General features: G+C 36.4%; 4 protein-coding genes across 5 annotated transcripts; 3 read left to right on the top strand and 1 right to left on the bottom strand.

The window, feature by feature from the left end:
* The first annotated feature begins 1,276 nt into the window (after positions 1-1,276).
* Positions 1,277-3,287, top strand: LOC144419884 (uncharacterized). 2 transcript variants are annotated; one of them, XM_078110050.1, is made up of 4 exons: positions 1,277-1,316; positions 1,402-1,949; positions 2,027-2,206; positions 2,303-3,287. In XM_078110050.1, the coding sequence occupies exons 1-4, from the start codon at positions 1,284-1,286 to the stop codon at positions 2,517-2,519; spliced, it is 978 nt and encodes a 325-aa protein (XP_077966176.1). In that variant the 5' UTR covers positions 1,277-1,283; the 3' UTR covers positions 2,520-3,287. The 2 variants fall into 2 exon arrangements, with proteins under 2 accessions (XP_077966176.1, XP_077966175.1); XM_078110049.1 differs by having other exon boundaries at positions 2,027-3,287.
* Positions 3,288-3,758: 471 nt separating this feature from the next.
* Positions 3,759-6,095, top strand: LOC120335660 (ubiquitin carboxyl-terminal hydrolase calypso-like). Its single transcript, XM_039403225.2, has 2 exons — positions 3,759-4,163; positions 4,315-6,095. Exons 1-2 carry the CDS (start codon positions 3,801-3,803, stop codon positions 5,437-5,439), a joined length of 1,488 nt encoding a protein of 495 aa, XP_039259159.2. The 5' UTR covers positions 3,759-3,800; the 3' UTR covers positions 5,440-6,095.
* On the bottom strand, positions 6,089-7,101 carry LOC120335662 (ribosomal RNA small subunit methyltransferase NEP1-like). The gene has a single exon (XM_039403227.2). It carries the CDS (start codon positions 6,833-6,835, stop codon positions 6,128-6,130), a length of 708 nt encoding a protein of 235 aa, XP_039259161.1. The 5' UTR covers positions 6,836-7,101; the 3' UTR covers positions 6,089-6,127.
* A 1,042-nt stretch (positions 7,102-8,143) lies between these two features.
* LOC120335661 (histone-lysine N-methyltransferase SMYD3-like) lies at positions 8,144-14,465 on the top strand. Its single transcript, XM_039403226.2, has 12 exons — positions 8,144-8,446; positions 8,775-8,838; positions 9,042-9,149; positions 9,514-9,574; positions 9,735-9,868; positions 10,315-10,385; positions 10,572-10,674; positions 11,424-11,534; positions 11,947-12,138; positions 12,554-12,642; positions 13,189-13,297; positions 13,968-14,465. Exons 1-12 carry the CDS (start codon positions 8,295-8,297, stop codon positions 14,091-14,093), a joined length of 1,320 nt encoding a protein of 439 aa, XP_039259160.1. The 5' UTR covers positions 8,144-8,294; the 3' UTR covers positions 14,094-14,465.
* Positions 14,466-14,788: the final 323 nt, after the last annotated feature.

The following is a 14,788-nucleotide window of genomic DNA, read 5'->3' as shown; positions in this document are numbered from 1 at the left end:
CATGTCTTTATTCTTTATAATTGACCATCGACATCGCGAGAGAGAGAAGGCTAACTCGCCATGTCTTTATTCTTTATAATTGACGATCGACATCGCGAGAGAGAGAGAGGGCTAACTCGCCATGTCTTTATTCTTTATAATTATTCTTTATGTTCTCGCTTTTCTCTTCGAATATTGGACCAATTGCTTTGACATTTTCAGTGGAAGATAGAATTTTTCTTTAAAAGGCTTTTTTTCGCTATGACGTCATCAAAATTAAGTGACTCTACGTGTCCATATAACTCTCTTGTTTTTCAATCATATTACGTGTCCATATAGCTCTCTTGTTTTTCAATCATAATACAAATCTTTTTCTAATATCCCTTATCTTACGTTCGTATCAATGAGATAAAACGCAGATAATATAGGTGTGAGTTCGGAGATAAGGGGGAAAAGATAACAGCGACCCTGTTTCATCTACTTATCTACGAACTAGTTATCTTAGATATATCTAGGATTTTACGCCAGCCCAGATAGTATTATCACTGAGCTTAAGCGTAATTTATCTCCGGTCTTACGCCTTACCATAGCACTATAAATGTGGCAATATCAACGGATACAATACCACAGTTCTTGATTCTACGAATTTCTATTACGACTTCAATTGTCTACGATTTTCAAACTCAAAGCAACGATGAATGCAACTAATGTCTGCAACGAATGCATGTCTACAGTCACCAACAAACAAGAAGGCTTGATCTGCGACATTTGTGTTCGGTGGTTTCACCGAAAATGTTTCAATGGAACCACAGTAGGAATGTCCAGGCCGCAATACAGATTACTGAAAAGTCGAGACGTCACTTTTGACTGGAAATGCCTAGACTGCTACAGGTAAGTATAGTAGATATAGTATATATCTATTTTCTATATAAGTATTAAAGTCAAAAAGTTATAATGATCTTGTTTCTTTGCAGGCCGAAGATCATCAACAACAACAGCGGAATGATTCCACGATACATCTGGCCCCGCCGACGAACATTCCACGACTCGTTGATTACTTCGACTCTGAATGCTCTGAGATTAGCCCAATACCTATGGTAAATTTTTCTAATTAATCTTTTCTATCTACAGTTACCTGGCGGTGTTCGGTGCGGAGAAAAGGAAATATATGCCCGGCCAAGGTATACCAAACAGAGGATGATTTTAGTAGAAATGGTTTGGATCATACCCTAGACCAAACGAACGGCCCCGTGTCCTTCTCAACGGATCCTTCTGGAATCATTACGAAAGCGGCAAGGAGAGACATGACCAACCCGCCTTCTATAAGATTCACTAATGTAAGTATCGTTGTAATTAGTTGTCCAATTTTAGTAGTGATTTTCAGTGTACTTAATTTTCATTTTTTCTACCTTTCCCTTTCAGGAAGGAACATTGAAGAGGTTCTGCAATAGGAAAAGACAGGGAAACAGACCCACAGATCCATCAGATATTAACGATGAGTTGAAAATAGATTATTTACCTACTGATTTCTTATTAAAAGATATCAGAATAGAGGGAGCGCGTCACCTTTTGTTCGCAACCCAAAAGCAATTGAAAATTTTGGCCAATTCAAAAGTTTGGTACATGGACGGTACTTTTGATGTTGTTAGGGACCCGTATTATCAACTCTTTTCAATTCACGCATTCGTTCGAAGTGGTGAATGTACCAAACAACTGCCCCTCGTTTTTGTTTTAATGTCAAGGCGACGTAAGTGTGATTATGAAAATGTTTTCAAGGCTATCAAAACTATACTGCATTTAAATTTTTCAGGTACTCGTGTGAAGAAATTTGTCATGGACTTTGAAGCAGCAACATGGCAAGCACTGTCTCTGGTATGGCCGGATGTGAGAAGACAGGGATGGGCATTCCATTTCACTCAGGCCATCATGAAGAACATGCGACAGAACAAATTAGCAAGTTTGTATAACAAGTGAGTAATTTAGTGCTCATATGCATTTATGTGTTTATATCATTAACGTTGTTGAATATGTAATTTCCATTTTTCAGGGACATCGGGACGAGAAATTTAATGAAGCAAGTCATGGCCCTGTGTTATATTCCAGATATGTTCATCCCGTCGCTGTTCCTATCTCTGCGAGGCAAAATGACCACCGACGGGTTGAATAGATTTGCCGAATATTTCGACAGGACATGGCTGAAGAACTCAGTTTGGAAACCAAAAGACTGGTCAGTATTCGACGTCGACGTTAGGACTAACAACCATTTGGAATGGTGGCATCGGTACTTCAATAGCATAGCACGGACAAATATGCCTTTTTATAGCCTTATATCCAAGATTCACGAGGTCAACATTGCGGTGGAATCAGATGTAGCAGAAGTAATGGAGGAAAATATACCAAGAAGGGCTGACGCAAAATACAGCGAGGCAGATGACAAGCTGAAGGAAGTTTGGAGTGTTTTCAAGGACGGAGGATTATCTGCGGAGGCTCTCCTTCGAAGATGTTCAAAAATCTACGGCCCGGCCTTTTGTAAAGAGTAAGTAACCTAGTGTAAGTATTTTTCCCCTTCCTCAGATTCTTTTCCATGTACAGCTATGATGCCTATCTGTGCTTGGGTTTCTTCTGGTAAAAAGAAATTCTGACTCGAAGGCTGAAACCTTGTCGTGGTGAGTTGGCTTAACACTAATATCAGCCGGCATCAGGGCAATCGACAATTATATAGAAAATAGACATGGCGAGTTAGCCCTCTCTCGAACTCGCGATGTCGATCGTCAATTATAAAGAATAAAGACATGGCGAGTTAGCCCTCTCTCTCTCTCGAACTCGCGATGTCGATCGTCAATTATAAAGAATAAAGACATGGCGAGTTAGCTCTCTCTCTCCCTCTCTGCTTGCAATCAACGGCTGTTAGAATAAAATGAGACTGCCGGTAGCAAAATAGAACTTTTGATATATTTAGCGTTGTTGTTGATTCAGAGCTCATACAATCAATTAATATGATGATATATTTAGCATGCTTAGATAAAAAATGTTAAGTTGAGACATCTTTTGCGCGTCGAGTACCGTACGGTACCGGTACCGGTATGCCTTCCGACATATAAGCCCGTTTTCTTGTCACTTTGTTACCATTTGCACAGTAGGTATTGTAACCAAACACATTTAATTTAATATATTTATCCTTACTATTGAAGTTGTTAGTATAAACGGCCACCTTTCCATCTCCCATTACAAGAAGAGCCTCCGCACAGTTGCAGGCTAACCCGTTAACCGCCGTCGCATGGCGAGTGGTCCATGGCGAGTTAGCCCTCATGGCGAGTTAGCCGTCAGCCTGGCAAAGTAGGTACGGTACCGCGTTAAAGTATACCGGTAGGCGGTAGCGGCGCGGCGGTGTGGCTCAACGGGCTAAGCGTTAGGAATACGCTCGCCACCACACCTCTAATTACTCTGCGTGGGTTCGCAGATTCGAATCCCATGTAGGGATGGTTATGTGCGAGAGGATTGCTGGACTCCTGGTCGTCGTTGGGCGGTTCACATAACCGCTGGTCAGTTACGGCTTCCTCCACCACCAAGTCCATGCTTCCGAAAACAAAACAATATAACTTATCCCATACCCGACTTGGAATGGTAACCGGGCGAGAGGCCGTGGTTCGCCATATGGATTAGTTGTCTTATCGGCTTTCCTCTCCCCGGGGATATATATATGTAAATCCTATCCTAACATCCTATAGGCTAGAAAGAGTTTTTTCTGGCAAACGTCAATTACGGTAACAATTTTTTTTTCTCACAAAAATTAAAGTTTATAGCATTATAAAAGTGTATGCATGGATCATAAGCGACCATTTGGTGTATGGAAAGAGCTTGAAAGTGATCCTGGATTGTTCACGCTTCTTATCAAAGACTTTGGGGTTAAGGGTGTACAAGTGGAAGAAATATATGATCTTCAGAGGCAAATTCCAAATAAAGTTTATGGATTTATTTTTCTATTCAAATGGAGTGAAGTTGGGAGATATCGTCGAAAGGTTCAAATTAGCCAAGATGAGCCATTTTGCAGGGATGAAGAAACTGTTAACGGAATGTTTTTTGCTCATCAACTGATACCCAATTCTTGTGCAACACATGCATTATTGAGCATACTATTAAACTGTGAAGATATTCAACTGGGAGATGTCATAACACGCTTAAAGGTATAGTTAATTATAGTAGTGAAGTTCACTTTGATATCTGACTTACTAAGAGAGTGTATGCAAACATACTATGTCTGGTTGATTTCCTAGCATGGATATGTTATAAATATATATATATATCAGCTTTCTGATTTTGTTATTCATTTTGCAGGAAACATGTAAATCATATGACCCAGAAACAAAAGGATTTGCTATCGAGAATATGCCAGAATTGTATTGTGCACATAACAAGCATGCACACCCAGAACCAAATCCATTGTCAGAAAGTACAAGTGATAAATCCAATGGAATAACACCATCTGCTCGTACACTTGAAGCATTTCATTATACTTGCTACCTACCTTTGCACGATCATTTATTTGAACTGGATGGGTTAAAACCATATCCAATAGATCATGGCCCATTGTCGGAAGACGAAGAGTGGCATGACATGGCAAGAAGAGTAATTAATGATCGTATAAGTATGGCAACTGGGGGAGAACAATGCCATGATATCAGATACAATTTGATGGCAGTCGTTCCATCATTAACTGACCAATATGTTTCAAAATTAGAATTATTGACTGATCATCACAAGATTTTGAGTAGTGCAATAGAGGATGTGATACCTAATCTCAAGTTGGATGATAAAGAACATAAGGAGTTGTTAGATATATTGCACGATACAAGAGAAAATGTGGCAGAATCATGCAAAACTTCTAAAAAATCTGACAAAGCATGTTTAGATAAACTTCCTAATTCACCATCAGAAAGTACAGATACTGCTTCGGAATTCGATTCCCCTGTAAAGAAAAAACCACCTTCACCGAAAGAATACAAAAAGATTATGGGAAGCAATTCTGAACAGTTGAAAGAGGTTAGAATTATGAAATACAAGTCATTATCAGATATTCAAGCACTTATCATGGACAGAAAGCTCTTGCAGATGGATATATCTGGAAGGGAGGTTGGGGAAAATGAAAACAAATCTCTAAGTTCCGTCTCAATAAGGGATGTTCAGCGCATATTGCTTAACCTTGAAACGAATATTAGATCTTGTCGATTATCTCTACAAGAAGAGCATGATAAAATAGAGAAATACAAAATTGATGCTGCTCGGAGAACTCATAATTACGACCCTTTTATAAGAATGTTTCTTTCCATGCTGGCTGAAAGGGGAATATTGCAAAACATTGTAGACAATAACCTGATTGTAAAGAGAAAACACCCCGTAACAAATGGTAGGATTCAAAAGCCTACAAAGCGCCAAGATCGTAAAAAGCGTAGGCGTAGATGATTCGTTTTTGCCTGCCCAGAACAATCTTGTAAACTCTTGACAAAAGGTTTTCAAGGACTGTAAGGAGTCTTAACTACAGATCTTTGAAGATTTTAAAGTTTTTATGACCATCAAAATATTCTGGATCAGTAGATTTTGAACGTTGTTTCGCGTCAAATTGTTACACCTCAATTTATCCTGATTGACATACCGTAGTTATGATAACAAAGTAGAAATCAAAATTCACCAAGCAGGTGTAAGCATATTGTTGACAACTAACATAAATTTATTCAGCCAATGTTCATACCGCATGTTATATCAACTACTCTCTTCATGGCCGGATCCAACCTGCATCACAAGCTATCGTTATTATTGGTTAAAAAACTGTTTTTTTGGTGTTCTTATAGCAATTTGTAATATTAAATGTTCCACAGTTTCAACATGAGATGCACTTACTACTACATATTAGTAGAATGTCAAATAGGTCTCGTATTCAAGCAGATATGTTTATAGATGCATCTTATGTTTCTGTTCCCAGTTTGGGAATATAGAACCAAAATTAACACATTTTTATAATTATAAGAAGTTATTCAAATCTGGCAACACTGTTTTATTTCAGCCTAATAACAGATCTGTTTTTTTTATGGTTTATCAATAAACATACCAGAAGCGTGTTATTTAATGTTTTTTATTATATGATTGTTGCATGTCAAATGATCCCCCACTTTTCTTCGAACCCACTGCATAATTTGGTGCAAGTTAGGGCCGCAGAAAGAGGATAATTGCTGATTGAGTAAGATTTTTCAGTGTAGTCGACATCTACAGACCCATGAGCCATTGCTCCAATCACACATGCGACTGCCTCATTTGGTGGTGCAAGTGTTTTTGGATGTACAACATCTGTGGCTCCAAAAGACATGCACATTCTCTTGCAACCAGGAGGAAAGTAGTCTGTTACAGGGTTTTTGATTACTTTCATGAGTTTCAGATTGGCGTCAGCAGCTCTCACACTTAGTTTATGAAGTAACTGCACCATAAGTCCACAGAATCTGTCAAAAGTTCGTGGGATTCTGGTCTGCGGATGCACTTCTATTAAAATATTGTTTGTTGTGTGAATATAAACTTGAAGCAATCCAGCCCTATTCAATGGGCTATCCATGAGCATCATGAGGCACTGATGAGTGATATCTGGTCGGCAGGAACCTAAATCCCTGTTGTGTTTCTTCAACAAACCTTTATGCTTGTCACAATTCAGTAGTTCAAATGTTTTTCCATTTTTTACAGTCTCTAGTGATGCTTTTTCTAAAACCACAATAAGTCTCTTAGATTGACCGTCTTTTCCGAATGGTCTTGCTATCTTGGCCACAACACTTGTTGCTTCTGTATCACTGGGTCGCTTTGAACCAGGTTTATCCATAACAATACAAAAAAACTACAAGTTTACAATATTCTGTAAACACCAGAAAATCATTATAATATGAGTGGTCACAAGTTCATTTCTCAAACTAAATTTTATAACAATCGATTTTATTAGATTAATAAAGGCTTCCAACACAATTCAGCAATTGGGATTGTAGTAATATCAAAATATAAATTTGCCTGAAAACCGACATGAAAAATTAATAAATTGCCGATTGATGCCTTATTTTTTACACAATAACTATTTTATGAGTGAATTTGATCAAAGTGCTTCACGAGTGTCTTGTGTCTGACTTGAGCATGTAAAAAGATATGGCAGTATGGTGAGTTTAAACCATTGTTTATAGGGCATGTACATTTTGCAATGCATATATTCACAGTACTGATTTTTGTATTGGAGTAGGATAGGATTTACATATTTATCCAGAGGGAGAGGAAAGGCGATAAGATAGCATAATCATATGGTGAACCCCGGCCTCTCGTCTGGTTACCTGTCTAGGTTGGGTATGGGATTAGTTAGCCAGGTATTCGTTTTTGGAAGCATAGACTTGATATTGTTTTGTGGTCTGGTGGTAGAGGCAGAAATGTTGAACAATAACAAAGTCCAGAAGTCTATCACAGTATCACATATGCCAAGTTTAAGTTTACTGATGCGCCTTGTAATTATTGTACAAATTTTAAAGCAGTAGAGAGCAGAATATACTCATACAGTCATACACAGCTTATTTCAAAAACTCAACTTTCTGAACTTCGAAGTCGTATTCAGAATGAGGAAAAGAGCTTAACGGAGTGTACAATATTTATATATACCGTACCGGTACCAATTTATTTCGGCATTCTGAAAACACACTTTATTTCCGCAGACATCCAATTCACCCGCTCTAATTTCTGCATTTTGTTCTTTTTCATCTCGGCGATTGCTTCGAGGTCCCCATTCCCTGCTTTGCTACAGACGTGCCCACATTAACTGGAATCATAGTTTCACTTGAATGCATACCCGTTGTTCACTTGTTGGCCTTAAAATAACCATGTTGAGAGCACGTTCGGTCATTATGATTGATGTTTACCCTTTAACCTTTGCCCCTATGTTTGTAGAATGTGTTTTTTCGACGAGGTTTATTGGTATTATTATTATTTTATATTGCATTATTTTGCAAAAATGTTTTAAAAGTCAAATAGAATATTTCAATAAACATTTTACAAAAAACCTGCGAAAAAAGACGTCGTCAAATTTTCGCGATAATCAGTTTTCGCGCTATTCGCAAATACCCGCTAATAATCGCACTCGTTTTCGTTAGCACGACTGGCAATGTGTCTTTGCGCTATTTATTGTTAGATTATTGTCCATATATCTGTATATAGCAGATACCTGAAGTTTTATTCTATTTTATGAATCTTACAGCACTTCAACACACGGCGAAACAGTTTGTTCATCGGTACATTGTAGAAACAAAATTATGCTGGAAATATTTGTCTCCAACGATAAAGGACGAGGATTAAGATGCACCTCGTCAATTAGAAGGGGAACTGTATTGATGAGCTCAGAACCTTTTGTGTACCTACTGGCTAACGAACAGAAAGGAATTCGATGTGATCATTGTTTTCAAAAGTGAGTGTCTTCTAATTGAAAATGCAACATATATAAGTCTGACAATGTCATAATTCAGTAATCTATTCTAACTGAACAGCTGGATAAATCGGTTGAATATAGCCAGAGAAGGGAAGTAATAGTCCTCTTGCATATGTCTGTATGTACCTATGCCAGTATGCAGGCATGTAAATAATTCGCTTTACATTTTCTCAATGCCATCAAGTCAGCAAGTACCGGTACTGACTCTAGCCTGTCAGTACCGTAACTCTGTAATACATGATAATGGGTATTGCTCGATCAACTAGTCTACAATTTAAGCTTGTTTTAATTTGTTACTTCTTTGCAGACAAGAGACTTTGCTTCGATGTTCCGGTTGTAAATTTATGAGATATTGTGACAAAAACTGTCAGGTATGTTTCAGTATTCAGGTATTATCATTTATAAATGGCTTATTAATATAGTGTAGGAGTAAGAAAGTAATATATATATATATATTAAGAAATGTTAATGCGACATAGTTATTCACTTACCATGTGCAAATATTAGTTGTTATCCTGTAATAAATAAATTTGGCAAATTATAATTTGCAATATTTATTATTCTTATCTTCTAGAAAGGAGCATGGTCACAGCATAAACAAGAATGTGCAGCCTTGAAACAAATATCTCCTAAAGTTCCTCCTGATTTTGTCATTTTATTGGGGAGAGTACTTTGGAAATTAGTGAGTTTTAATAATATTTATAACAATTTCTTTTTGGTTTATCAATTTCACCTCATAAAAATATTATCCACTATATGTTTTATCAAATTTAACATTTTTAATTCAGTAATAATATAATTAATCATTGTGGAAAAGCAGAATAATTTCATGATAGGAATGTCATAATATCCAGTATATGTGAATATGAGCATGCATACTATGAGCACATGCACAATGTATAAGCCTTCATCTTATTTATTTATATCTTCATGAAGTTATCTATATGTTTGTTTCAAAAAAGCACCAGGTTCTTGCTGGTTAAGGCATACCTTATCCAATTTTTTATATCATAAATTGAATAGTTATTTTGATATTGTGTTATCAGGAAAACTCGTTAGATGACAATAAAACAGAAGATCTGGTTTCAATAATGGACCTTGAATCTAGTAAGTTTTGTTTGTTTTTTTCAGCAAATTCAATGATGAGATTGTTCAAACATAAAAGTTGATCTTCAACAAATTAGCTTGTATTCTTATCAAAATAAATATACTATTAACTTATAAACTTACTATTAACACTCATAATATACTCACTCTCTTGTTACAGATTATGACCGACTCACTGAAGGCCAAAAGGAAACACTTGGGCAATTTGTTGTAATCTTACATTCATATTGGGGTCTTGGAACGTTACCTCTTCAAGTTCCAGATATTAAAGCGGTTTTAGAACTTTGCGCAAAGGTTTGCTTTTACAGATTTTTTTAACAAAATTTATTAACAGATATAAACGGCTTGGAATGGAATTTTTCAAACAGATTTGAAGCACTTTGTACTTCTATCCTTTTTATTTACAAATAAATAATGCAACGCAGATTGACTGTTTTTGACTGAGAAGTAGGGGTATGAAACTGACTGCTTTGAGAACCAATATTGGAGAGCAAAATGCTGTAGATATGAAATAATAAACCCCTTCTGTTTCGGAACCAAATTTTATTATCACTTTCAGTTGGATTTGGGTAATTAAAAGTAGGGATGAATTTATGGTCCCAATCACAATTCGAATAGCTTCCTTCTGCAAGGGCTATTGGGCAGATTTGATTTTAAGGTACCACCAATGTTTAGGTAACTAATACTTCTGCTTTGCGAGGAAGTTTTTAATGATTAAAAAATTCTTCTTCATATTTCAGTTAAAAAATAACAGTTTTGCTATTTGTGATGAAGAACTTCAGTCCGATATTGGCACAGGAATATATTTGAGGTATATTTTTCTGTTATTGACACAAAATTCATATGCCGATTTTATATTAATAGTGCCGTTTTCTGCTGCTCTACTTTTCAGAAATTCATATGATTTTATAAAATTCTGGATAGAAATTTGTACCTCAGTTGACCACCTTGTATTTCAATTTCACAAACTTTATGACTTCACTCTTTCATTTTACAGTTGCAGTCTAATAAATCACAGTTGCGTTCCAAACTGTATTGCCGTATTTGATCGATTACAATTGAATATACGAACGTTGCGAGATTTGAAAGAAGGTGAAGAGGTGAGAATTTAATCTGTTATTACATCAAACAGAAATATATCTGCAAAGATTGTTTATATCACATATATCAGGGGTGGCCAACACGTCGATCGCGATCGACCGGTCGATCGCCACGTCTCGAGGAGTCGATCGCGTCTGATGTTGAGTGAATTTAATAACATACCGGTACCCTAAAAAATTGCCACTCTAGACCCAGTTTTTGTGTGGCGATTTCATTAAAAATGCGCCCACACAGCCGAACTTATTGGCAGCGATGTAATTTTTCGTATGCATTTGTGCAGTTATCTGCATATTCAGCACTCATTCGTTTTTGTGTATGACCTCATTACCGATCAGTCGATCGCGAGCTATTTTGGAGATTTTAGTCGATCGCGGCCGAAAGCAGGTTGGCCACCCCTGACATATATAATCTCATAACTTGTCCTGTGCCTTTGTCATACAGAGTGACTCTCTTCCACCCTAAAAAAAATTTGAACACTGGTCATGTGAAACATAATATTCTAGAGAGGACATAAATTTTGTGCAAATGGTCCTGGAAACTTTTTTTTCATAAAAGTATTTAAGAAATTAATGGGTTCGGTTTATTTGGGTCACTCTGTTGTGGCCTAGGTATCATTAAACCACTCCCAGCTAGCTCTTTTCTGTAATCAACGAAGACTTGTATGACAGCAACTTTATGTTGACATGTTCCAACCTTTGCTACTTTTTACTTTCTCTAGTTATAATAGTTTTCCAATTTTATTTGTCAGCTCACAATATCATACATTGAACAACTGGCACCAAGTCATGACAGACAAGATGAACTTCAAAATATTTATAGATTTAAATGTAAATGCCCTGCATGTAGTAACAGAATGCATGTGAGTATTGTTTATTTATTTAATAGTATCTCTTATTCCCTCACATTCACTTATCCCCGGGATATACCACCAATACCTGATCTCAGAACTTAGACTTGAAAATCATCATGTGACGTCATTTTCCACAATCACTAATCAGTTATTCTTGGCTAACATTCATATTTTATGTTGGATTTCTGGCTTCAATTGTCGCCGCAATCCAGGGGTGTGCAACATTTTTTGCCGGTGGGCCATGGGACCAATTTAAGACATCTAGCTGGGCGGCCTGGGCCATACAAAACTTTTCAAATGGCGGAAGATTAACCTCAGCAACAAGAGCAAAAAAACATGTGGTTTACCCATGTGAGCGCCTTTTTAAACACATTCCAATTGATCATGTAACATAATATATTACTTTTGATATTTTTCATAGGATGGGAATATGTTGAGTGACTTCAACAATGAAATACTGTCAATAAATTCCCCCAAAATAACAGCGGTAAAAAGGTTTTTAGAAGATCTTGACAAAGCACGAAAAGCAGGTGATTATGGAGAGATAAGAGACCTAACATCGGGATTCATTGCGAGACAGGTCCTTCCCCTTGAAAATGTATATATGGCAAGGGTAAGATTTCTTTATTTTTACGTAGTGTAGATGGGGTGACCTCATATTGTGTGACGGTTGAAGAGTGAAATTTGTAGTTTTTATTTTATGTGATACAAAGAACAAAGGTGCTCCCGTAGTGTGCGTACCAGGTTAGGGTTAGGCCATAATTTCATTCAGATTTTCCTCATTTTGGTTCAGGGACTGTCTGTGTTAGCCAAGTGAATATACCCCCTGCCCATAGGATTCAGTCCCTTTACACAACTCGATGTAAGTAGGCAAACAAAATTGGTTACCTCTGATTGGTACACATACTTCTGGAGCACCGAACAAAGTACACAGTAACCAATATTGGATTTTAAAAACTGTTGAATATCACAAAGTTGTGCTTTAATATAATGTGCTTGTTTTATTCTCTTATTCAAAATTGCTTCAGATCCATGATTTTTCGATGGACGCTTGCATACAATTACAGAAGTTTGATGAAGCATTCCACCATGGTGCTATGGCACTAAAAGCATACAGGTATGACCCTAATATTTTTTTTTGATTGTCAGCTGAATCTTATTTTTAATAACTTTTTTTTTCTTCCACAAATATCATAATAATATATTCTTATGAATAATGCAGCCAATATAAAGCCCGTGAATTGAAATAAAACAGTTAAATTCGGGAGAAATACTAGATCTCATAAGATAAGGAGATTTGAAAAAAAATAAAGTAATAGTTGTCGAGATGCTACTTCTAAATTTAAGTTCTGAAAATTTGAGATAGATTGGTCAAATACGGAAAAGCATTTTTATTCTGCACCAAAAAAAATCACCCTAAAAGCAACAGAAGCACAAGACTAACAATAATGAATTGGCAAAACAATCCACATGGCCAATTTGTGTCTAATAAAAGTACTGTGTTTTCCATGTGTGATAACTTGTTTGTCTGTCTGTATTTGGCTATATCTAACCCTTTTATTACTCATGCTAAAAATATCATATTTTTTCGATAGTATTTGTGTTCTCACAGTGATCCTTAATCTTTCCGTAAATTGAATTTTATTTTACTTTTATTAAATAGATCATATCTTCAAGACGTTAATCCACTAACTGGTTTGCAAATGATGAAACTTGGTAAAATACTTTTGTACACAAAAAGAAATGGAGAAGCAATTCGTATGCTGGTTGAGGTATGTACGGTAATACAATAACTCCTAGAGAAAAATTTGTGTGTGCCGTGTAAGGGACCTAAATTTGGGTTCCAGGGGTATGCCTGTGGTAAGGAACTTTACTAAGGTTAACTAAGATTCTTACTAGGATTCAGGATTAGGACTTGAGTCTCACAATCTCAGTGGAAGCATAGAGTCCACCAGATCGCACTTCGCTATATTGTGGGTACCCATATGTGTCTTGCATTGTGCACAATGTCTAGCTTCTCATGTCAGGAATGCTGCAAAGTTGTACTACCTAATGTAGTACAAGACAAATCTACGATTCATAGCTCCCAGAGTCGTTAAGTTAAGTCTTTTTGATGAAATGATGTTAATTGCGTAAAATTAATAAATTTTTAAAATTAGTTGTAGTCAAGCCTAACAAAACACGTTTGGAGACAAAACGACCTTCATTCAAGTTATTTGATCCACCTTTGTTGACAAATAACACTCAGAACTACTACAAAAACCTGGTGGCACTATTTTTTTAAAAACAGCAAAATTTGGCTAGATAGAGGAGAATGTATGAAAATTCTAAAAGTGTAGCTCTTAGTATGATCGTAATAATCTAACAGCAGTGTTAACAAGAACAAGCTGGCAATGCTATTGATAGGTCCACCTTCAATTGTTTTGTAATAAATATTTTTAGGCTTTGAAGGTACTACAAATTACACACAGCCACAAGGGTGAAGTAATGCAGGAATTAAGATTACTTATCGAAAACTGCCAACTGGAACTGAGATCTGAAAGTAAAAAGAAAAATTCAAGTCAATGAATGTTATATTTAATTTATTATCAGCTGGTGCTGCTATGTCATTTGGCCACAATATTTTTGTTAACATGATTTTTGCTATCAATAGTAAAACGTACCAATGTGTGTTGCATCTTGTGAAAAATACGATTGAAATTGTGTATCTTCAAGTAGTTTTAAAACCATATTTTTTCAGTTTGGATGCAAGTGTAATAGTGTATATTCCAAAATATATCTGTCTCCTCACCTTTACCTTGTGTGACATTATGATCTTCCAGTTGTTTGTGATTAAACTGATGATTTCTGATAGAATTGGTCAACTATAATATCTGTATTCTTTTTTTGCTACTCTATTTTTTTGTTATTTGTGTCTAATAAAAATCATACCATATCTTGCTTGATTGTTGATGGCACTTTTTTCTGTGCTACTGTTACCTTATCTTGGGTACACTTAACACTCATAGAAAGCAGTTTATCATGGTATTGCCATGCTTGTGGACTCTGAAAAGCTACAATAAACAACTTCTACATGTTGGAATGTGGTTATTGTTCACTGACACATCTACTTGGAATGAAGAGCCGCCATTGTATTGTAACGCGATATCTGCGGAGGTTATAAGGCGAAGAGGACATAGACAAAGTCGTCAAACGGACAATGGGGATTGTTGACAGTGTGATGTGCGACTGGTGATATTGGTTATGTCGAGCGTTGGGGAAGA

Source organism: Styela clava, chromosome 2, assembly GCF_964204865.1.
Source record: "Styela clava chromosome 2, kaStyClav1.hap1.2, whole genome shotgun sequence".
Lineage (NCBI taxonomy): Eukaryota > Metazoa > Chordata > Ascidiacea > Stolidobranchia > Styelidae > Styela > Styela clava.
The sequence above is the reverse complement of the archived record's forward strand: the minus strand, read 5'-3'. Positions and strand labels throughout refer to the sequence as shown.

Coding starts and splice junctions, on each gene's coding strand:
- LOC120335660 (XM_039403225.2), top strand. CDS start 3,801: ATGGATCATAAGCGACCATTTGGTGTATGGAAAGAGCTTGAAAGTGAT. Junction 4,164..4,314: donor ATGTCATAACACGCTTAAAG/GTATAGTTAATT, acceptor TTCATTTTGCAG/GAAACATGTAAATCATATGA.
- LOC120335661 (XM_039403226.2), top strand. CDS start 8,295: ATGCTGGAAATATTTGTCTCCAACGATAAAGGACGAGGATTAAGATGC. Junction 9,150..9,513: donor GGAGAGTACTTTGGAAATTA/GTGAGTTTTAAT, acceptor TTGTGTTATCAG/GAAAACTCGTTAGATGACAA. Junction 10,386..10,571: donor GGCACAGGAATATATTTGAG/GTATATTTTTCT, acceptor TTCATTTTACAG/TTGCAGTCTAATAAATCACA.
- LOC120335662 (XM_039403227.2), bottom strand. CDS start 6,835: ATGGATAAACCTGGTTCAAAGCGACCCAGTGATACAGAAGCAACAAGT.
- LOC144419884 (XM_078110049.1), top strand. CDS start 1,284: ATGACCAACCCGCCTTCTATAAGATTCACTAAT. Junction 1,317..1,401: donor CTTCTATAAGATTCACTAAT/GTAAGTATCGTT, acceptor TTTCCCTTTCAG/GAAGGAACATTGAAGAGGTT. Junction 1,950..2,026: donor TTAGCAAGTTTGTATAACAA/GTGAGTAATTTA, acceptor TCCATTTTTCAG/GGACATCGGGACGAGAAATT.